Source organism: Lemur catta, chromosome 12 (assembly GCF_020740605.2).
Source record: "Lemur catta isolate mLemCat1 chromosome 12, mLemCat1.pri, whole genome shotgun sequence".
In the NCBI taxonomy this organism is placed as follows: Eukaryota; Metazoa; Chordata; class Mammalia; order Primates; family Lemuridae; genus Lemur; species Lemur catta.
In genome coordinates this window covers 78,621,513-78,646,661 of record NC_059139.1, presented here as the reverse complement: position 1 = coordinate 78,646,661, position 25,149 = coordinate 78,621,513, and the positions used below count along the sequence as shown (strand labels likewise).

The 25,149-nt window shown below is 35.0% G+C and overlaps 1 protein-coding gene across 2 annotated transcripts in view; it reads right to left on the bottom strand.

The window, feature by feature from the left end:
* The window catches only part of YTHDC2 (YTH domain containing 2), a 68,607-nt gene that overhangs the window by 11,609 nt on the left and 31,849 nt on the right, over positions 1 to 25,149 (bottom strand). For both annotated transcript variants that reach the window (XM_045566241.1, XM_045566242.1), the window contains exons 13-25: positions 20,688 to 20,866; positions 20,348 to 20,444; positions 20,180 to 20,267; positions 20,012 to 20,092; positions 17,940 to 18,022; positions 13,502 to 13,607; positions 11,550 to 11,669; positions 10,977 to 11,249; positions 9,045 to 9,171; positions 7,426 to 7,631; positions 6,891 to 7,086; positions 2,800 to 2,909; positions 697 to 989 (exon numbers count right to left, since the gene is read on the bottom strand). In XM_045566241.1, coding sequence (XP_045422197.1) covers positions 697 to 989; positions 2,800 to 2,909; positions 6,891 to 7,086; positions 7,426 to 7,631; positions 9,045 to 9,171; positions 10,977 to 11,249; positions 11,550 to 11,669; positions 13,502 to 13,607; positions 17,940 to 18,022; positions 20,012 to 20,092; positions 20,180 to 20,267; positions 20,348 to 20,444; positions 20,688 to 20,866 — 1,959 coding nt within the window. The remainder of the gene's footprint in view (positions 1 to 696; positions 990 to 2,799; positions 2,910 to 6,890; positions 7,087 to 7,425; positions 7,632 to 9,044; positions 9,172 to 10,976; positions 11,250 to 11,549; positions 11,670 to 13,501; positions 13,608 to 17,939; positions 18,023 to 20,011; positions 20,093 to 20,179; positions 20,268 to 20,347; positions 20,445 to 20,687; positions 20,867 to 25,149) is intronic.

The window sequence follows — 25,149 nt, the reverse complement described above, 5'->3', positions numbered from 1 at the left end:
AAAAAATGTTACTTGACATATATCAACTAAAATATATACTTTAAAAACATTTCTAACAACCTAAATTTGTGAATTCTAGAAATTTAACACTTTGAGTTTTTCCTCACAAATTGCCTTATTGAATAACTCAGAGATACCACAGATACTCATGGATACCACAGTAGCTTAAAGTCCCTCATATTACCTTAATACTTAGAAGAATTTGGTTTTACAAGTAAAAAATGTTTCCCAGTTTATTATAACCTTTTTATGTATCTTAGATTATAAGGAAGTAGTGTTTTGGTTGTTTTGTTTCGTTTTGTTTTGTTGAGACAGAGTCTCGCTCTGTCACCCCAGGTAGAGTGCAGTGGCACCATTACTGCTCACAGCAACCTCAAACTCCTAGGCTCAAGTGATCTTCCTGCCTCAGCCTTCCGAGTATCTGGGACTACAGACACATGCTACCATGCCCAGCTAATTTTTTCTATCTTTGGTAGAGATGGGGTCTTGCTCTTGCTCAGGCTGGTCTGTAACTCCTGACTTTAAGTGATCCTCTTGCCTTGGCCTCCCCAAGTGCTACAATTACAGGTATGAGCCACCACACCCGGCCTATAAGGAAGTAGTTTTAAAATATTATAAAAACACTTGATTCTAAGATAAATAATTCACTTTCCTAGAGAAAATGTCCCACATTTTGACAAAACAGTATAAATTTACCTTTCTGTAGTAGTAGACTCATCAGCAAATTCAGTATCTGCTGAACTTTTCCTACTATTATTTGACCTCCAAGATGACGCCAAAGGAAGTTCTTCTGAAGACATAGGCCTTGGCCTTTGGCCAATCCCAGATGGTTGCTGTAAACCTGCGGACTGTTCCTCAGTGCTTAAAACAGCTATAATTGCTCTTATGGTAGCTTCATCAACTTGAGACCAAGGTTTAGATGGTGCTCTCATTCGGCGTAAAAATAAGCTATGCCACTTCTGCCTAAGTTGCAGCAATAAACTGGCTGCCTGTAATAAAACAATTTCCTCAGTTCAAATAGATAAATGTAAGATGTATATCGCATATACAAGACACCTATTTGCTTATTAGTTAAGGTCTGCAACTGTTTTCAAAGAACATATTTTACATCTCATATAATTTACTATTAATTTCACTCTTTTTATTGTATGAATAAACTAATTTCTCATTTACAGTATTCTAGGTATTAGAAACATAAAATCAAATGCAACAGTCTAATAAGAGAGATAGTAAACAATAGTTATGGTAGAGAAAGATTAATACTGAGAAAGTAGCAGCAAGGTAAATAAACTACATTTAGTTCTATTCATACTATTAATTTAGTGCCTGCAGAACATCCAAATGATGATGTCCAGAAGGCAACTGGATTCATAGAAAAGCCTAAGCTAGACACATAAACTTGGGAGTCATCAGTGTATAAATGGTTACTAAACCTACACACAGAGATAAGGTCCCCAGGGATTGTGCAGAGAAAATAAGAAAAACAGAGTAAGGCACAAAGCGCTAAAGAACTTAAAATTGAAGACACAACACATTTAAAATACAAGGCACAACACATACAGAAGTTTCAGCAAAACAGCCTAAGAAAGAATGACTACAGAGGATGAAGAATAATCAGCAAAGATTAATGTCACAGTAACTAGTGACAAAGAAGTCAGGAGAGGAATAAGGAGGAAGAATCGAGAGGGGTAGGATTTAAAAAAATGAGGTTATGGACAGTAATGCCAAATACTAAAGAGAGGTCACATTTCTGAAGGACAGAAAACTAGCTTTGACAACATGGAGGACACAATTGACCTTGGTAAGTACAGTTTCAGTGAAGTGAAGGGTTGATGGGAATGGAAGTGATGAATGAATGGATGGTATGAAGGTAAACCTAGCCCGTGGCAATGACTGACAGCTTGGCCAACCCCCAAAATGTATATACAATGGTGTTTAAAAGCAGAGACAGAATTAAGGGAGGCTTTGTCCAGAAAATTTTTAATCTGAGCAGAAACATTCATCTCTCCCAATTCTAAGGTATATGGAAAGAGAAAACAAAATGAACTCATATCTTTCTTTCAGAAACAGTTACACGAAATAAAGGGAGTTCTTGTACACCTAATACTTTTCTATATATCTAGAAATACTCAAATATTACTGCTATGGTTTGAATGTTTTGCCCCCTCCAAAAATTCATGTTGAACTTAATTTCTTTTTTGTTTTCTTCCCCCGAATAGTAAGTATGAACTTAATTTCCAATGCAACAGTAGTGGGAGCTGTTGGCTTCTGAGAGGTGATGGAGTTATGAGGGCTCTGCCCTCCTGAATGGGATTAGGTGCCCTTATAAAAGGGCTTGATAGAGGGAATTCATCCCCTCTTGACCTTCCACTTTCTGCCATGTGAGTATACAGCATTTCTTCCCTCCAGAGGACAGAGGGTACAAGGCATCATCTTGGAAGTATAGAGCAGCCCTCACCCTATGCTGGCACCTTGATCTTGGACTCACCAGCCTCTAGACCTGTAAGGAATACATTTCTGTTCTTCATAAATTCCTCAGTTTGAGGTATTCTGTTATAAGACCACAAATAGACTAAGACAATTATCTTCCTTAAATATTGAGCCACTCCTAAGTTCTTCAAGTCCTCTGTTGGAATAAATCCCAGTACTGCAGAAAATGCACAAAGGCCCTATGAAGACTTGAAAACAAGCTGTATTCTCTAATACTAAGGGCTCAGTATTGAAGATAAATTCTTTTTCATACTGTGTATCAATTCATACTATCTAAATAAACTTATGACACTACAAAAAGCAACTTACCTCTGGCTCTAGTTTGAAATTGAGCCACTCATCAAGCTTCAAGGCTGCCAAATTAGCAGTAGTTCTGTCCTCCATTTCACTATCACTACTGTCATTGGGAATGCCATCCACTGTCCAAACACATAACAAAAGAAAAAAATCACTTTTACCACCTTACATTATAGCAAAAAAAGTAAGTAGAACAGATATTCTCTTTATATGCAAATCCTCCTGACATACTAAAAATTTGTGGGGGGACGTTCTCCAAACCGAAAAGATGACAAATTAAATCTTACTATTTAAAAGCAGGAAAAAAGGACATCTTGAAGATTACAATCTCTAATCACAATGCAATAAAAAAAGAACTTAAAAACTAAAGTACAATCTTTAAATAATAACTGAAGAAGAAACAACATAATTTAAGAAAGGTATGAATATACTATATATTAAGAACTATGGAATGTATTCAAAGTAATACTCACATAAATTGGTTACAATTTATCACTTTGTTGCCTGTGCTAGAGTGCGGTGGCATAATAATAGTTCACTGCAACCTCAAATTCCTGGGCTAACGTAATTCTCCTGCCTCAGCCTCCCAAGTAGCTGGGACTACAGGATCACACCACCATACCTAGCTAATTTTTCTATTTTTTTTTGTAGAGATAGGTTCTTGCTCTTGCTCAGGCTGGTCTCAAACTCCTGGCCTCAAGCTGGTCTCGAACTCCTGGCCTCAAGCAATTCTTTCACCTCAGTCTCCCAGAGTGCCAGGATTACAGGCATGAGCCACCGTGCCAGGCCAAATTGTTACAATTTAAAAAAAAGAAAAACTATACAGCTAAATTCATCTTAGAAAAATAGAATAAAACCCAAAGAAAAATAGGAGAAAACTGAAAAGAAAAAAACAATTGATAAATTAGGAAAAAAAGGCAATAATAGTTAAAACTACAATTCAGTTCTTTGAAAAGACTAACAGACAACCCCCTCTGTATATTTAATAAAGGAAGAAGAAAGCACAAATCTATCTATAAAATCAGAAGTGAGAATAAGATTATAAAACTTAACATAGGATGTATTATAAACTTAATACAAAACTAATACAAGCTAGAGTCAGGTACAGTGGCTCACACCTGTAATCCCAGCACTTTGGGAGGTAGGAGATCCCTTGAGGCCTGGAGTTAGAGACCAGCCTGGGCAACACAGCAAGACCCCATCTCTACAAAAAATTAAAAAGTTAGCTGGGTGTGGTGGCACATGCCTATAGTCCCAGCTACTCAGGAGGCTGAGGCAGGAAGATTGTTTGAGCCCAGGAATTCAAGGTTATAGTGAACTGTGATCAGGCCACTGCACTCCAGCCTAGGTAACAGAGTGAGACACCATCTCTAAGAAAAAGAAATAAAGAAAAAAAAAACCTAACATAGCTAAAAAGATATAGTATCACTCCACTGAAACTACTCTGCCATGCTGCCAAATACAACATTTTCAATCCACATTTTTTTTAATTTCTCAAAGTAACATTCAGCAGAGCTGACCACTCCTTTCTGGAAACATATTTACCTCCAACACTGCAGGAGGTAACAACACTGCCTCTACTCAAATTTACACATTCTCCTCAGGAAATCCATTCTCATGTCTCTAATTATCATTTATAATCTGGTGACTTCCAAATTTGTAATTGTAGTTCAGATCTCTTCCCTGAGCTTCAGATACGTATATTCAACTAACCGCCTTCTGAAAAAGTGTCACTTAGGATGCCTTCACCATCTCAAACTTAACATGCCTAAAACAGAACTCTTGACTTCTCCCCTATACAACCTGCTCTTCCCAGTTTTCTGGATCTTAAATAACTGGCATCATTATTCAGCAAGCTACTAAAACCAAAAACCTGAGAGTTATAATTGACTCCTCCCTCTTTCCCTTATATCCACATTCAATTCAGCAGTTACTAGCACCTCCAAAATAATTTTGAATCTACTTCTCTTCGTATCAGCTGTCACCACCCTAGTTCTGAGCCATCATCAGCTGTTGTGAGACCACTGCAAGAGCCTCCTACCAGCCTCCCTCCACTCTTCTATTCTTGGCCCTCCAGCAACCCACCCCTTAGCCAAAATGAGCTTTTTGAACACAAATCACATCATGTCCCCTCCCTTACTTAAAATCCTTTAATGGCTTTCCTTGCATTTACTATGGCCTACAAGTCCATGCCTTTCTTTCGACCTTATCTCACTGCCCTCACCCACTGATCAATGTGCTCCAATCACACAGCTTTTCTGTCAGTTCCTAGATCATTTCCTAGCACAGGATCTTGGGGCTTTCTGTCTTTCTCTACCTGTGGCACATTTCTGCTTCTTTACATAGCTGATGTCTTCGCATACTCTAGGTCTCAGTTTAAGCCTATTCTCCTCAGAGAAACTTGTCTAGGCTCCCTTTTAAAAGTAAGTCACACCTAAGACGGTCCTCTTTGTATTTCCTTGATAGCACCATGCAGATTACTTACTTTATTACTGTCTATCTACCCCTACAACTGTGTAAACTCCTGAGAACAGAAACACCTTGTCTTCTATTACATCCTCAATGCCTAGTATAGTACCTGAGATATAGTAGGTGCCCAATAAATATTTGCTGTTATCACTAGATAGCAAAAAATTAGAAACCATCAGGATGTCCAACTACAAAGGAACATTTTAAATGCATTATGCCACTTCAATGTGATAGATTGTTTTGCAGTCATTCGTATTATTTAGGTCATTAAATATGAAATGTTCAATTTCAAATCAAAAGTGTTTCTTATAGCTCAAACAACCAGCAGTACACTTAATCAAAGTATGTGCCTAAACTATTGACACAGTTTTGCCATCTTAATGGTAGCTTGTTTATGCCAGCAGCAAAGAAGCCAGGAGAGCAAGTGGTGATGAAATCACCAAAGGCATTTTTCATAGCCTGTTGAGAACTGAGTATTTTTCCTTATAAGAAGTGGTCCAAAGCCTGGAAGAAGTGGTAGTCAGTTGATGCAAAGTCTGGTGAATACAGTGGATGACAGAGTTTCCAAGTCCAACCTCTATAGTCTGAGCAGCGTTGTTTGTGAGACATGTGGTCAAGCATTGTCTTACAAGAGGATTGGCTTGTCTCTGTTGACCAATCTTAGCTACTTAATTGCAAGCATCCTCATCATTTTGTCCAACTGGTTGCAGGAGACATCCATTGTAACTGACTGACCAGGTTTCATGAAGCTGTAGTGGATAATACCAGCACTGGACCACCAAACAGACACCATTAGCTTTTTTTGATGAATATTCAATTTTGGACTATGTTTCACCACTTCACCTTTATCCAACAATTATGCCAAACACTTGCACTTGAATCTGTTTTTCATCACTCAGAACAGTAGGTGTAGAAACAGTTCGCTTTTACGTCATGACAGCAAAGAAAGGCAAGCTTCAAGACAATTTCTCTTCTGGCGTTTGTTTAACTCACGCGGAACCCATCTATCCAGCTTCTTTACTTTGTCAATTTGTTTCAAATGGTCCAATATTGTTGCAATAGTAACATCAGACCTTGCTGCTAATTCAGCTGTAGGTTGAGATGGATTCGCCTCCACTACAGCTTTTAGCTCATCATTATCCACCTTAGTCTCAGGTCACCGAAGTGGCTTATTTTCAATATTAAAATCACCAGAATGGAACTTCTCAAACCATCAACGACGTACTCTGTTCATTAGCCACATCCTTCCTAACGCTTTGCTGATATTTGGAGCTATCTGCACTGCACTGGTTCCACAGCAGAACTCATATTCAAAAATAACACGGATTTTTGACTTATCCATGGTTTCACAAAATTTGCTCTAAAAAAAAAATTTGAAAGATAATCACAAGCCAAAACATGCGTTTGAAAGACCGAGGATGTACCTTCATAATAAAAAACTCAGAAGGGTCAAAGTGGAAAGTCAGAGATATCAATTGTTAAACTTAGTACTTTAGGAAATCGGACATTTCATACATAATAACCTAATATATCAAAAGGGAGCTACAATTACATAAATTTTTGTAATTTCACAATGTGGTTTAGCACAAAAATTTATTTCAAACATATTTTTATTTCCTTCATAACACATTTACCTCTAAAGGATGAAGGTTCCTGAAGAGCATTACTTGCCAACCTAGCTGGTCCACAGAATACCAACACAGTGACAGGGGTCACTGCTGAACAACATCTGATATTAGCTATTCTATGAGCTCTGCTCATTTCATCATAAATGAGCCAATCTGTGGGCAGTGCCTGAATTGCTGCAGCTTGACCATTGGCTGGAGGAATCTATTAAGAGAATAAATAAAAAAAACTGTTAATTATAATTATCACCTAATTTACTGGGAATACTTTGAAGATATAAAAAGTTCCTTGATGCAACTGATGATGTATATTAGTACCCAAGCAAAAATTAAAGCAAGTCAATGCTGATGTATTTTGTATAAAAGTCTTCATTTCTCAACACGTTATCTCTTCTAAGATTCAAAGTTTTGTTCCAATGTTTAATTATATGTATATAACTAATTAATTCCTTAAAGCAGGTAGGTACTTGCAACATTTTTTATTGATTTTCAACTAGCTCAATCAGTTTCTCCTCAAGCACTAAGAACATTAAAAATGTTTTACCTTTTTATATTGAGGCTGACTGAGAACTGAAGTGGGATGAAATCGTACTTTTTTCTCCTTTGGCCCTGTCAATACTACATTCTCTCTGTCCACGTGGACTAAGTTAGGATACATGCCTGCCACCAATGCAGCTTTAACAACAGCCCAGTTCTCAGAGTTTGTGTTAACATCTCGAATGTCACCACCACCTCGTGCTCTAACAAAACCTAGAAAGGAGGAAAAAAACCACACCAACTTTTTCTATTGTGCAAAAGGTACTTTTAAATTTGTGTATTTTTTACAAAGAAAATTGTATAACTCACATAAGTTTAATGACATTTAAATTCCAGAATAATTAATAGACTCTCTTCTGGAAAGTTGTTTAAAGTATAGAACCAATGTTCTAAGAAAGCGTAGATCTGCTCAGGCTAGAGTAAGTACAAGATTTATTGGGAGTTCAAGGAATCCTTAAAAAACGTATATTCTTGCAGTAAAGTACTTCATAAGCTGCTGCCAGAAACATACTAAGTTCACAGCTGGAAACTCAAACCATTCTTCTGACTGGTATTAATATTTCTGTTACAACAGACACTAATTCTGGAGGTGAAATCAAGTAACTATATAGTAGTTCTTGCCCAAATTTCATATTTCCCAAATTTAAGGCAATTTTTAAATCCTCTGGTTCATTCCTTATATCACTTTGGCACTTCAGCTAATCCACAGATCCAGACTCTGGTACTTTTTCTTTTATCACTTCAATGTACCATGATTACTCAAAAAAAGAATTCAAAGAAGCAATTCTAAAAGGAAATGACAACACTGGCATCCTCTTCACACAAAAAAAAAAAAGTCAGTGTCTTCAAGTGATTACCACTTGTTTTAGCCTTCCAGAAATATAAAGATCAACATTCATATCAATATATTTAATGTTCTATGTCATGGAACTAAATAATTGCTCATTCGTAGTGATAAAAGAAAATATAGTAACCATAAGACTAAATTGCTCTTTGCAAAAAATATAAACTGCCTACTGCCAACAGTATTAAAAGGGTACTAAAAAAATTCTGTTTACATAATTCTTTTTTTTTTTTTTTTTGAGACAGAGTCTCACTTTGTTGCCCGGGCTAGAGTGAGTGCCGTGGCATCAGCCTAGCTCACAGCAACCTCAAACTCCTGGGCTTAAGCGATCCTACTGCCTCAGCCTCTCAAGTAGCTGGGACTACAGGCATGCGCCACCATGCCTGGCTAATTTTTTCTATATATATTTTTAGTTGTCCAGATAATTTTTATTTCTATTTTTAGTAGAGATGGGGTCTCACTCAGGCTGGTCTTGAACTCCTGACCTCCAGCGATCCACCCATCTCGGCCTCCCAGAGGGCCAGGATTACAGGAGTGAGCCACCGCACCCAGCCCTGTTTATATAATTCTTAACTGCAGCTTCTGCAATATCATGTTTTTCATCAACAAACAAAAGTTGAGGTCATGAAGAAGTCTTCAAATCAGTTCATGAATATAAGATATACAACATGATAATGTCAGAAAATTAATAGGAGATGGCATCAGTTAACACAAGAAATACGATGAGGTATGGGCAGGGCACTCTCAGTGGCATAAATAGGTTCTTTGGTGGAAAACTTTACCTGATGCTCTAAGTTGACCAAGCAACTGTGTTCTCATGCCTATGATTATTTCCATGGTAGCTTGTGAAAGAAAATTCTTTTCACAAAAGGCTCGCTCCCACCCATCACTTCGTGCTTTCTGCCATGCCTATAAAAAAAATAATTACATAACTAGATATTAATATATATATATATTACTTCTTAGGCAGTAACTGAAAACACTACACTAATTACTGAAGCTCAAGTCTTATTCTAATTTTTCCATAAAATCTAAGATTTTATAATCAAAAAATTTATAATTTGTTAATTTATACTCAAATTCTATGAAAGACATTGAATTTACAAAATCCCAATGAGAACTAAGTGTCAAGTAACCTAAATGACCAGCTATGTAAAAATATTTACCTTCTCAGATGTACCTGCTAAATTTATTCCACAAAAGTGTAGAAAGTTTTCAATTAAGCTATCATAACACAATTGTACCTAAGAATCCTGCCACTCTAGGCCTCCAAAAATAATCTCTATATCAACCTTGTAATCTGTCTGAGAACGAAAAGTAGGATCTCTAGAAACCACCTATATGCAGTATAAAAAAAGCTCCCATTTGAAAATGGGTTCTCTGTGGAATATAACTGAAAGACCAGAGCAGTAATTTACTCTCTCTGCTTTTGAAAGAGCTAGGAAAAAAGCAAAAAACAGGAATTTACTCCAAATCTCCCTCTCCTTATCTATCACTCAACTAATCTACTGTAATATATGGTATCTAATACAGCCAATTAAGAACAATGAATCATCCATTATTCAGTAATACAAAAGGGCTTGCAATTATTTTTAAAAATTATGTATGTCTCAAAAAATTCCTATATGCCTGAAAGAATACTTTCTACATAAACAAATTTAGATTTTTAAAAAATGTATAGGCACAGCCTATATTCAAGAGGACTTAAGGATAATAAAATGTCTACCTTTGTGAGAAATAACATATTCTTTCCCACATTAGCTGAATTTCTAAATTACATTTCATTTCTCTTCCTCAGAGAGTCCCACTTTCCTTATCATTTCTTTCCCATTTATCTCTTTCTTCAATTTCTCACTGCTATTATCTAAAAAGGTCTTAAGTGATTTTTGCATTTTGCTTTATTAAATTAAGTTCTTAGGGCTGGGCGCGGTGTCTCACACCTGTGATCCTAGCACTCTGGGAGGCCGAGGCGGGTGGATCGTTTGAGCTCAGGAGTTCAAGACCAACCTGAGCAAGAGTGAGACCTCATCCCTACTAAAAATAGAAAGAAATCAGCCAAACAACTAAAAATATATAGAAAAAATTAGCCCAGCATGGTGGCGCATGCCTGTAATCCCAGCTACTCGGGAGGCTGAGGCAGAAGGATTGCTTGAGCCCAGGAGTTTGAGGTTGCTGTGAGTTAGGCTGATGCCATGGCACTCTAGCCTGGGCAACAGAGTGAGACTCTGTCTCAAAAAAAATAAAAAATAAATTAAGTTCTTAGGATAGTGTCTTGAGCACACAAGAAAAAAATGTACTCTAGAAAAGAAATCAATAAATGGATATTAAATTCAAATTAATTTTCTTCCAAGCTTTGTTCTATACACTCTAATAGATAATGTTTCTTAACTAAAATTTTAGAGTGTTTCTTATCCAAAACATGATCTAAAGATAAGAAACTCGGTATTTAAGAAAAATACAAGTATAAATATAAATAAATATATACACACATACACACATTATTCCTACCATAAAGAGAAAATGGGGGGCAAAAAACAAAGTAGAGAAAAACTCCAATAATTTTAAGATATTAACAGCAAGAAGTTATTTTTGGGGACTATTTATAAATTATAACTTCATAATGGAATTATCAATTTATTATTTTTTAAATTGCTACACTTGCCCCAGAAATGTGTTTAATCAGCAGCATTTTCAGAAACAAAACAACATAGTACCTGGAAGGCTCTCAGAAGTGCCATATGGTCACTGAAAGTTCCTGCAGTGAAACGTTTCCTACAAAGCATAGCTGCACGTTTTTGAGAGGCTTGAGTAGGTAGTACAAAAGGATCTCGATAAGCTAGCGTGCAGGCAATTGTAAGGATGGGGTCCAGACACTTTAAAACAACAGCACACAGGACCATTTTACCAAGATGTGGTTCTACTGGCAAGTCAGCCAAATGATACCCAAGTTCAGTCAGATCTTCCCATGCATCCATTGCATCTATTGTCTAAATAAAAGGATACAGAACAGAATTTGACATGAGCAAAAAATATGTTTAACCCAATCACATACTTTTTAAAAATTCATAAGAAATAAGAATATATATTTTTTCTTTTGCTATTGCCAGAACATATTTTTAAAAGGAACTATACCTACTCTTTTACCATAATTACCACAAAAATATTATTCAAAGTCATGATCATTTAAGATAATTTGTTAAAAGTACTAAATTAGTTAAGACATATTCTCATTCGGTTTAAATTTCAAGTTAAAAAGCCAGGTAAAATAAAACTGTTAAGACACCAACCTTAAGCATTTGTACAGCATTTCTTACAATTAAAGCTGGTGGAGGTTCAGGTGCTTTCATAAGGAAATCAGCGATGGGACAATTAACTGGGGCTAGCAGCTTGGTATGTAAACAAAGTTCCTATAAACCAAACAGTAAATAATTTTGAAAAATTAAGAATATCATAATATTGACTTTTATATTTAAAGAAATCATGAGAACTAGTTCCCAGACTCAGACTAGTAGAGTCTATGATTAGTATGAACAGTAGAAGGAATAATGCCTCTTTATAAAAGATGAGCTTATACCTTGTCCTAGATGCCAGAAACTGAACTCATCAACTGAACTCATCAAGATTACCAGTGCCCCCATTGTCAACATCTCCTCACACAGTTCTTACACATAACAATCAGAGTCCCTGTCCAAAAACTAAATCTTTTTTTCCCTTTATACTTACTACATTCTAGAATCTTTTATCTATTCAACAAGTATTTAAGCGCTTCCTAGGTGCAAGGCACAATGCAGCAAGTTGGAGAAAAAGAAGAGGACAAGTATCCACTCATGGAGTTTACACTGTAGTATGGAAAACAGACCTTAAACAACTAATTACATAATTAACTACTTAATTACAATTGTGGTAAGTGGTGGCCAGGCGCGGTGGCTCACGCCTGTAATCCTAGCACTCTGGGAGGCCGAGGCAGGAGGATCACTTGAGGTCAGCAGTTGGAGACCAGCCTGAGCAAGAGCGAGACCCCATCTCTACTAAAAAATAGAAAGAAATTATCTGGACAACTAAAAATATACAGAAAAAATTAGCCGGGCATGGTGGTGCATGTCTGTAGTCCCAGCTACTCAGGAGGCTGAGGCAGGAGGATTGCTTGAGCCCAGGAATTTGAGGTTGCTGTGAGCTAGACTGATGCCACGGCACTCTAGCCCAGGCAACAGAGTGAGACTCTCTGTCTCCAAAAAAAAAAAAAAAAAAACAAAACAAAACAGTTGTGGTAGGTGCTAAGAAGGATACAGGGAGCTGAAGAAAACAAGATTTAACCAAGTTCAGGAAAGGGCAGGAGAAGAAGGCCATGGGCAGTTAATGATAGTTTTCCTGAGGAAATGACACTTAAACTAAGATATAAAGATTGAGTAGGAGTAATTATAAAAGAAATAAGGGGAAGGAATCTAAGGATAGGGGAAGGCATATGTGAAAGCCCCAAGGAAGAAGAAAACAAGATGTGCTTGAGAAATTAAAACTACTGGTATGAGCAGAGAGGATAAATGGCAAGAAATAAAACTGGAGATGAAGGCAGGAACAGGTAATTTAGGTTCTTGTTAAGAATTCTAAATTTTATCCCAGTGGAAACAGGAAATAGCATATAGACATTGGGAAGTGTCTCAGGTATATGGATGTCAAAAATATGATACCGTGTCTCTTTAAAGGTTTGGAAGCCAGCATCTAGCCCAACACACCAAAGAATCAAATTAATGCACTTGTGATAGTTTTCCCTAGAAGCTACAATGGCTGTTCCATAAAGTTAGAAAACTTAAAGAAAAACAATTAATAAAGGCCAGAAAAATCTTAGTGAACTCAGTTCCAAAACTACCAAGGTAATCTCAGCATCTTAAATTGAGATTTTGATATTATCTTTTGGACCTTAAATCATTTGTTTTCTAATCCTATTGAGAATTTAAAAGGTGAACACGATGTAGTTGAGACTCCTAAAATGTTGCTTAAAAAATATAAACTGCATCATAATTTAAATGTATTCAAATAATTCTTTAAAATGTTGAAGGTTTATAAATTAAATTTTCTTGTATAGAAAATATCATTCTGTTATATACATAGCCACCCTCTATAGTATGTATTTTATAATTTTGTTTTAAAAAATATTGTTTTAAAGTCCAATCAATAGCAGTTCAAATGGCCCCCCTCCTCTCTCACCTACGAAAAAGCCTTTTAGAATTAAATAAGTTTCTACCTGTAATGGCATTCTCAAAAGTTCTGGAGTCTGAAATTCCAACATATTCTGAAATCGGAGTCTACTGAACAGACGGAAACAAATTCCAGGTCTACATCGCCCTGCCCTTAAAAATAAAATACAAGATTAAGACTTAAACAAGGAATAAAGGTTATAATAAAGAAACTACAAAAGTAATGTGATTTAGGAGACAGAAAAATGAACCAGAATCAGGACATTTGGGTTTGAATCCTTATTCTGTCACTTATCCTCTATGAATTCTTTTGGAACGCATTTCACCTATGTGAGACTCAATTATTTCATATATAGAGTGAGATTCACGAACGACACCTACCTGATATACCTTCTAGGGTTATGGTAAAAGTCAAAAGAAATAATAGGCTGGTCATGGTGGCTCACACCTCTAATTCTAGCACTCTGGGAGGCCAAGGAGGGAGGACTGCTTGAGGCCAGTAGTTCAAGACCAGCCTCACCAAGAGTGAGACCCCATCTCTACAAAAAAATAGAAAAATTATCTAGGCATAGTGGTATATGCCTGTAGTCCCAACTACTTGGGAGGCTGAGGCAGAGGCATCGGGTGAGCCCAGGAGTTTGAGGTTGCAGTGAGCTGTGATAATGCCAAAGCACTCTAGCCTAGGAGACAGAGGCAAGATCCTGTTTCAAAAAAAAAAAAAAGAAAGAAAGAAAGAAAAGAAAGAAAAGACATACATATGAAAGGAAGTAAAAAACAAAGCATGAAAAAATATTTGGTAATTAAATTCAATCAATTTTACTGAGCTGATTTCAAGCACTGTGTTTAGGACCAGTAATCAGAGTTGTACAAATTGTGCATTACACAACTCAAAGGGAGTGTCATTTATCCCATTATCATAGAAACTTGTATAATTTTATGGAAGTAGCAGAAAAATACCTTGAAGAAAAGCAATCTCTTAAAATCACTCAAAGTTTCTGTATCAGCTAATGGCAGGGCTGAATATGCTAAGTAACAGGGATGTCAAAATATCTCTGTCTTCATGGAGCTCACAATCCAGAAAGGCAATCGTAACTGTAACACAATGTGATAAGAGCTACAAAAGCTGACATTATTGGACCACTCCTTCCTTCATCAAATATGAGGGAACTTCAAAAAGTTCAAGGAGAAATGAAATTAAAACATAAAAATAAAAAATAAAAAATATAAACTTTATTTCTCATTATAAGGGCCATCCAGGTCAAGACACTTCTGTAAACAATGATACCAGCCATTTAGTCCACCTCTAAAAAACTGAGGGTCTTGGGAATTTAACAATGTCAATGCTGTCTTTTTTATATTATTAACTGAAGAAAAATGAGTGCTCTTTAAAGATTTTTTTAAGATTAGGAAACATAAAGAAGTCACAAGGAACCAAATCATGACTATAAGGCAGATGCCTAACGATTTCCCACAGAAACTCTTAAAAAATTGCCCTTATTTGATGAAAGGAATGAGCAGGAACATTGTCAGGGTGGGAAAAAAAAAGTCTTTTGTGAAGCTTTCCTGGGTGTTTTTCTGTGAAAGCTTTGGCTAACTTTCTCAAAATATTCTCATAATAAGCAGATGTTATTGTTCTTTGGCTCTAAAGAAAGTCAATAGGCAAAAGCTGCCTTGTGACCAGCTTTTGCTTTGACTGGACCACTTCCACCTCTTGGTAGCCATTGCTTTGATTATGCTTTGTCTTCAGAATCATATTGGTAAAGCCACGTTTGATCTTTTGGTTACAATTCTTCAAAGAAAATGCTTCAAGATCTTGATCCCACTTATTTAAAATTTCCATTGAAAGCTCTACTCTTATCTGCAGCTGATCTGAGCATAACAGTTTTGGGACCCATCAAGTAGAAAGTTTGCTTAACTTTAATTTTTCAGTCAGAATTGTGTAAGCCAAACCAACTGAGATGTCCATAGTGTTGGCTATTATTTCTGCTGTTAATCAGCAGTACTCCTCAATTAGGGCACAAATAAAATTAATTTTTTCCTCACAAATTTATGTGCATGGTCTGCCACTGAGGGCTTCATCTTCAACATCCTCTCATCCCTTCTTAAAATGAGTTATGCATTTGTAAACTGCTTTCTTTGGGACATTGTCCTTCTAAACTTTTCATAAAGCATCAATAATTTCACCATTCTCCTACCCAAGCTTCACTATAAATTTGATGTTTATTCTTTCTTGCTCATATTTGTTTGTATTAAAATTGGTTAATTTACTGGACTCCAACATAGACTGCAACATTTGCCCCACCTCCAACTGTACCCATCAGACTATAGTTTACTCATTACTGTATCCATAACAACATTTGTACAGTGAAGGCTTTCAATAAATATTTGTTGAAAAAATGACAATGAAAATTTCTACAATTTCTGATCTTTATGTCTAATAACATACTATTAACAGCATGTAAGTCCAGCTCAATGTATCAAGCCACACTTGGTCATTAGAGAACAAATGACACAGTAACAACAAAGCCCTCAGGGGCATTCTGTGGAGTTACAAAGTACAGAAATGATGCATTATGAGTCTTCAGTATGTAAGAAATTCTTTTAAAGTCAGCATTTTGATGTTTTCTTGCCAGTTAAAAGCCAAGAGAAATTAATTACTGAAAAATTATACTTTTTAATTTTACCTTTTTAAAAATGAAAAAGTAACCCAAGCATATAATAAAAAACCAAAATACAAAACAAATAAAAATCTCCTTTCTCCAAAAACCTACAAAAACCTCCTTCTGAGAGTCAACAACCATTAATTGTTTTTTAATGGTACTCCCAGACTTCTGAATGCATGTCTGTCTAAATACATAAACATATAAAAATCTTTTTAACACAAGACTACCAGATGCATGTACTACACCTTACTTTATTTAATTAACAATATATCCTAACAAATGTTGGCATGGATGTGGAGAGATGCAAGCACTCATACACTGTTGATGAGACCGCAAACTAGTACAACCTCTATGGAAAGTAGTATGGAGATACCTCAAAGAGCTAAAAGTATAGCTACCATTTGATCCAGCAATCCCAGTACTGGGTATTTACCCAAAGGAAAAAAAGGCATTCTATAAAAAAGACACTGTACTCAAATGTTTGTAGCAGCACAATTCACAATTGCAAAGATGTGGAAACAACCCAAGTGCACACCAATACATGAGGGGATTAATAAAACGTGGTATATGTATACCATGGAGTACTACTCAGCCATAAAAAAGTAGGGTGAACTAATACCTCTTGTATTAACCTAGATGGAATTGGAGACCATTCTTCTTTGTGAAGTATCACAAGAATGGAAAAACAAACACTACATGTACTCACCATTAAATTGGAACTAATTGATTAACACTTATGTGCATGGAAATAACATTCACCAGAAATCCAATAAGTCGGAGGGGGTAGGTGGGGAGGCGTAAATTCACACCTATCAGGTACAATGCACACAATCTGAGTGATGGACATACTTATAACTTTGACTCAAATGGTACAAAAGCAATTTAGGTAACCAAAATGTTTGTATATTCTAAAATTTATATATTCTAAATTTATATATTCTAAAATTTAAAAAATATATTAAAAAATACATATATCCTGAAAACTCATCCCACATAAGAACACATAGATCTACATCTTGCCCTTTTAAAGCTACCTAGAATGCCACTGTGCAGCTATTAACATAATTTATTTAATCACTTCACAATGATGGACAGTATACTGTTCCCAGACTTTTCATTATTACAAACAATGCCGTAAAGAACATTTTTAAGCACACACATGCAAGTATACACAGGATAAATTATAAGTGGAATCCATAAAGGGCAGATTTGGATACAGTTTCAAATTACCCTCTGAAGAAATCACATCAATCTAGACTCCCATCAGCAAAACATGAAAGTCAATTGGCCCATGTTTTTGCCATTATGTTGCGTGTAAGCATTTTCAACAAATGCCAGTTTGATAAGCAAAAAATAGTACCTCCTTAATCTGCATTTATTTTGGTATATATGAAATGCTACATGTGAGATTATTGTATTAACAGGACATGCATGTTCTTTATTTTAGTAAACTGCCTATTTATGTCCTTTATACATTTTAACTGGATTTCTAGTCTTTATATGATTTTAAAGAGCTCTTCTTGTATAATTAGAAAATTAGCCCTTTGTCCCATATTGCAAATGTTTAGAACTTTTGCTTTTACTTTTTAAACTCCTCACATCTTCTGAGTATGGATTATACTAGGCAAAAGTTTTTAATTTTAACATAACCTAAATTCAACTTTTAAAAAATGAAATGTTCTGCTTTGCAAAAATAATATAAAAATTACAACTAATGTGAAAACATTTTATAGACAGTTGGATATAAAATAAACATATAATACATATGAAAATGTTTCCATTTTATAGGCAATTGAATGAAAGTACATTGAATATACATTACCTGCCTTTTCGCTGTATGGCACTAGCTTTGGAAATCCACACCATTTTTAACATTGTAACAAAATTCAGTGCATCAAAGGATTTCTGTAATATTTAAATCTTTATGTTAAAACATAAAAGGTATTTAAAAGGAAACAGCAAACAATGTTATCAACATATTTTAACATGACAAGTTTAACTTAAAGTCCCCTCCTGATAGAATAATTACAACAAAGTAGTGATTTGTTAAAAAATCCAGATTTTCAGGTTACAAATATTCTAAGGGGAAAAAAACAAAAAAACTAAACTCAAAAGAGCTATAAAACTTTCCTATTCTGTGCTTTGCTGAACTATTTGTTGCTCTCTGCTATAGTTGGATAATGACAGCCACTTCTCCTAAGACATTGAGAGACTGGAGAGAACTGATCTATTCTCTTGAGATAATTTCTCTATCAGATTTACATCATTGTGGGGAATAGGGAAAGACAGTTTCTGAAATACTTTTCAGGGAACTGACCTAGAAGAGTAAGAATAACAACAATCACTAATCTTATCCCAAAGTGAAGATTTTTAACCCCTTCCACTTGAACTCCTGCTGAGCTACTAGCAAGTTAGCCTATCCTGAATGTTACAGAGAAAGTTAAAAAAAAAAAAAGCACTACCCCTATACTTCCTCAAAGAACCTAAAGTGTAAATTTACTGTTACAGAAATATTTTAAGGAAATATATGCTTAACTAGAATATACACTTCCATCGTTCAGTGACTTACACTTTCCCCTTCATAAAATAACTATATAGAACAAATAAAATGTCCTCATAATAGTTTAATTAAAAGATTTTTAGAAAACACGCTGCTTAGTTTTTTAAATAATGTTACATTTGTCAATTTTGTATGTAAAATAACTTTTGATGCTATTCATGTTTAAATCATGGTATACTTGATAAATAACACCTAAAGGAATTAATTTCCAAAATATTCAAAACTCACCTCATCTGCTTTAGGTAATTTTAGGGCAATAAAATCTGAATTGGCTCACCATTCAGATTTTTAGTGATAATACTCATTACTGTCCTATTATAAAAAATTAAAATTTATCCCACCTTTATAGTATCCAACTATAATGCATATGGCCAAATTTTATAATAAAATTTTATTTACTGTAAAATATTCCTTTAAATTACACTCAAAGATTATAAAGCAATTAATTTTTTTTCACATTCAAAATGATCACTTATATCCACTGAACAGATAAAATTTACTTTCCACACATGAATAGTATCTCTTCCCTTGAAAAATCAATAACCTCTATCATTTTCATTCTTTCAGTGAATGCATCTACCAAAAGTTAGGGGCATGGAACATTGATAGCCATTCCAATACTCAAAGGAAATATCATAAATGCTGCCCTTTTTGAGTATCAGGGGTTGACATACTGATTTTATAAAGGACCAAATAGTAAAATATTTTAGGCTTTGAGAGGGTCTCTGTTGCAATTACTGGAATCTGCCACTATAAGTGTGAAAGTAGTCATAGACATAAGGTAAAAGAGTAGATATGGTTGCGTGCTAATGAAACTTTTTTTTTTTTTTACAAAAGCAGGTGATGACTCCAGTTTGGCTGCTGGCTATAGTTTGTTGACCCCTGGTTTATATATTTGTTTGCTTTCTTTCAGCACGGTTTTCTTGAACTAAATATCTTTTGAACATCTACTATATGTGAGGTACTAAAGTTATAACAATGAACAAGAAGGACATGGTCCATGACCACGTGTAGGAGAAAAATACACAAAATATGCAATCTAATTCCCATATTGTGTGACAAAATCTTCACTATAACTAGCCAAATGCTTTACATTCTTCCTAGTATTTGGTGAGCAGAAGCCAAATTTTTTATATCATTTGTTAAAACAAAATTGATTCTATATACTGAATTATTTAAGGTAGAATATTTACTTTAGTGAAATGAACATTTACTATGCTAAAGTAAATCTATAAGCAGAAATTTTCCATTAAAGTGAATTCTTTTTATAAAACTATTTGTTGGAATGGAACTTAACCTTCATTTAAGTAAAAATACAACTTAACCATACATACCTCTTTCACCTTACCAGAATCAATAACAAAGACAACATCATTGACTGTGATGCTGGTTTCAGCAATATTGGTGGAAAGGATCTGCAATAGGATATTACTTTAAAGTTAATATGAAAACAGAATCAATGACTAATAAAAATTTTAAAAAGAAGATTTTATGAAGCTTACTATTTTTCGAACACCTGCAGGTGGGTTTTTTAATACCTTCTTTTGATCAGATGTTTGCATATTTGAATGAAGCATAAAGACCTGATATCTGTTGATAATTGAAAGAGAAGATATAGTATAGTACCTATTAGTTATTTTAAGCAATAAATATAAAGCTTTAGCTTTTACCTATGTGTATTGTCAGCAAACCGCTTGTCATCAAACAGGATTCGATCCCTCAGTCCAACAATTTCATCATATCCAGGTAGGAAAATTAATACTGCACCTTGGGGAAGAATGACTTTTTAATACTAAATTTCATTGTGAAAACACAGGCAAACAACAGAAACCATTATAAGAACCTACTACCATGTGTTTTTGAGTACTGGTAAACTATCATACTTACAAAATGACAAAAGATCATTCACACAATACTATCAATACAATTATATAAAAACTTGTACACTCAAAATATTAATTTTGAAATCGAAGTATATATTTTGTTCCAGTCCTTTTAGACGATATTTACCAGCATCACAACTATGGCAGATATTGTATAGAAGATGCATGATTAAATCCAAGTCTACTTTTTCATCATCAAAACTATGATGATAAGCTTTCAGGAGCTCTCTATCTTCAGCACTGAGGTCACTCCCATTTGTTTGAACCAGAGAACTTTCATCAAGATTTCCAAATTCCAGTGAAGCACTGAAAAAAAAGACCAAGTCAATTTCCATTCAAAAGAATCACCCTTAAAGGCCAATGATTCCCATTTATGTCCTTCTTCAAATTTCCAATGTACACTTAAAGAGAGTTAAGTGACATTTTATTTCCTAGCTATAACATAATTCATGTTTTGGTTATTTGGGGCACAAAATAAAATTTGGTAATGAATTCTTTTAGAAAAACACAGTCTGAAGACAGTTCTCCAATGTAAATATGCAAATGGCCTTATTATAAGCACATGAAAAGATGTTCAACATCGTTAGTCATCAGGAAAATGCAAATCAAAACCACAGTGAAACACCACTTCACACTCACTGGATGACTACAATCAAAAAGACAGATAATAACAAGTGCTGGAGAGGGTGTGGAGAAATTAGAACTCTCTTACACTGCTGGTAGGAATATAAAATGGCGAAACCACTTTGGAAAACAATGTGGCAGTGCTTCAAAAGGTTAAAAGTATAGTTACTATATACCCTAGCAATTCCATTTCTAGGTGTATATACAAGAGAAATGAAAAATTATATCCACATAAAAATGTGTACACAAATGTTCACACCAGTATTACTCCTAATAGTCAAAAAGTGGAAACAACCCAAATGTTCATCAATTGACCAACAAATAAACAAACTGTGGTATATTTGTTAGGTAGATGGTGAGGGATTCCCAATCTCCTAGGGACGAAAATGGGTGCTGGTGCCCCCATCTTGGTCCTGCCAAACCCTGATTCTCCATACCTGGGGGAAGAGAGACTACTCTACAAATCTGTCAATCAGAACTTGGCACGCCAGCTGAAAAAGAATGCAGAGGACTCTCTAACCCATGGGCCAAGCCACATGGTTACCATAAAGTCCAGAAAGTGACCTAGAACCAACATGTGCAGTTAAGGCTCAGGTCATGTGACTCCCAACTGTCTAATCAAAGTGGTTCCATGGTGACCTCTGAACCACAAGGGAGGTCCCTACCCAGACACTGTAAAATAAGATGCAGACCACAGCCAAGCTTTCTCTCTTTGCCCTCCCTGTGGCCTGCCCAGCTGCAACAATGGGTCCAGTCATCATCCATGGCGTATGTACCATGCTCTGTAAACCTATATCTTGCTCTTGCCCTATCATTCTATCTTTCTCCCTCAATAAACCTCATTTTCATGCTTGCCTAACTTTGGCATGTCTGGTCATTCTTCAGCCATGAGCGCTCCAAGAACCAATGGTTTCAGACTGAAACCTGACATATCCATAGAATGAAATATCATTGTCATTTTTAAAAAATGTCAGAACATGGATGAAACTTTTATGCAAAGTGAAAGAAGCCAATCACAAAAGACCATACACCACATGAATACATTTATACAAGATGTCCGGAATAGACAAATCTATAGAAACAGGAAGTAGATTAGTGGTTGGCCTAGAACTGGGAGGGTTGGGGGAAATAGGGAGTGACAGTTAATGGGTATTGGTTTCTTTTTGTGGTGATGAAACTATTCAAAAATTGACAGTGATGATGATTGCATAACACCATCTCCACAAAAAAAAAAAGAAAATTAGCTGAGTGTGGTGGCACATGCCTCTAATCCTAGCTACTTGGAAACCTGCACCAGGAGGATTGCTTGAGCTGGACAGTTTGAGGTTGCAGTGAACTATGATGACACTGTAGCCTGATTCAAAAAATCATTGAATTGTGCACTTAAATGGGTGAATTATATGGTATGTGAATTATATCTCAACAAAACTGTTAAAAACCAGGAACTTCTGGTCATCATTTATATTTTCAAAATAGGTTTTTTCTAATTGTTCACTGTTACAAAGAACATTCTGATGAATAGTCCACATTAAAAAAAACTCATTGGATACCAGCTTAACATGACTATTAGGTAATTCTATACTAAAAATAGGTTGATTATGCTATTTTCCAAAAGCCAGAATCAGCATAAATTACTGAAACTGCCTTGCTTCTTCATCCTGTATGTAAAAATATAAACTAATGCCAGCACTAGTAATTAATAGGATTTCTAGGAAGTTCAGTTCAGCCCAGTCTTTTTTAAAAAGAGCTTAGCAGAAAAATAACATAAGATTGTTTTCAACAGGGAAAATATTAATCTTATATAACCTTATAATTGCTGTATTTTGATATTTTGAATGTCAAGATCTAAATTTTTTTTTTTTTTTTTTTGAGACAGGGTCTTGCTCTGTCATCCAGGCTAGAGTGTCATCATAGTTCACTGCAACCTCAAACTGTTCATCTCAAGCAATCCCCCTGGTGTAGGCTGCCAAGTAGCCAGAATTAGAGGCACGTGCCACCACACCTGGCTAATTTTTTTTTTTTTTTTTGGTAGAGATGGTCTAACTGTGTTGTCCAGGTTGGTCTTGAGCTCCTGGCCACAAGTGATCTTCCAGCCTCCCAAAGTGTTAGAATTACAGGCAGAGCCACCACACCCAGCCCTCAAGACCACTTTAAAACATTTTAAGTTTATTGTTTCTTAAATGAAGGTAAATGAAGAAGACACTGTATCTCTATTTAAAGCTATAAACTTTATATATCAATTATCAATAACCTAGCAAACAATATACTTAATTTTAAATACTTGAAATTTATAATTGATAATGTCATGATAGTGTCTACTGAGATTTACTTAACACCATAAGAATGTCTTGAACATTCAAAGTGTTAACACTAAAAGGATTGCCAAGTTCTAGGTGCTATTACTGAAATGATACAAAACAAACTATATCAGAAATAGCATTTGGACCTACCAAGAATTTTGAGACTCAATGACACAACTAATTTCACACTTCAAACATTTATTTCTTCTGTCTGACACTACATATATAGAATTAAGTACAAAAACCCTGGTCAAATAAATTATTTTTTATGTTCTTGAATAATAGATATTCTAATACATTTTAACTTCAGACTCCATTTTTTTTCTTTTTGAGACTCTTATAGGTTGAAAACCATATATTTTAAAATACATTAAATACTTAAAGTTGTATTTAAATATCTAATCTAAAATCTACATAATTTATGTAAATATCTAACCTAAGTGTATCCAAAATCTCTTAAGTATCTAACAGATAATTAGTTTATAGGATTTTTAAAGTATTGCCCTTCTGATTTTTCTCTTTTTAAAAAAATCAAAGTAATACATATACAGTGTTAATAAACAAATGGTTTTATAGAAGTTATAACAAAAATCCCTAGTCACACTGACTAGGACCTTTTTCCAATTGTTTTAGCCATTTCTTTTAGCATTTACTGCCATATATCCACACAACATACATCATCTGCTATTTATTGGTTTAACAATTTAGTCATTATGTGTGAACCTCCAATCAATGAAAAATGAGGTCACCACCCCCACTTCCCTATACTTTCAACCTATACTGTTTCCTACAATGTTCATTAAATCCTCACTCAGCCTTTATTTTGACTGTGTAAACATTTACTGCTTAACCAAATAGTGAACAGTGATTATACCTCCTTTCTTCTACCATTTTTTGCTTTTCCCAGAGTAATTACTGTCTAATTTTTATTTGCTTAGTTTTCTGTGAACTGGTAACTAATCTTTCCAAATTCTCCAACAGATTTGTAAAGCTTTTTAATATAATCAAAAATGCCAGGTAATTTTTTCCCCCTTAGAGATCTCCCTCCATTAAGGAACCAGGCCTATGATAACAGCTGTTATCATAATACTCCTCTGTAACAACACCCTGAGCATTCCTTTCACCTATCCCCTAAGTCATATCTACGATGTTGTTCTCCATTTTTTTTTTTACTTCCTCTTTTATGTGGAGCACATTCTCTAACAGTTTCCTAATAAAGGGTACATAGGAAGCAAATTTTCTTATCTTTTTTCTATGATTTTTCATCTCCTATCTTTCCTATTTTGTAAGCAATTTTCTCAACTTTACTTGCAACACTTTTGAATTTTTTTGTGCTATCATATTGTTAATTTACAAGAGTTCTTTCTTGTTTATTTATTCATTCAACAAATATTCACTGAACATCTATATCCAGGCATTGTTCTTGAACAAAGGAAACAAGATGCTTACTAAATTCTAGTGGAGAGAAGAGATAGATAATGAACCAATGAAAAAAGTAAATATGTACATTATATACTATATCAGAGGATAGTAGAGGTTACAGATGAAAGAAAAAAGAAAGAGTAGAGCAGCTTAATAAGGATGAACAGTGCAGGGTAGTAGATTTAATATCGGATCAGGTAAATTTGGGTAGGCCTTATGAAGATGAAATCTGAACAAAGATTT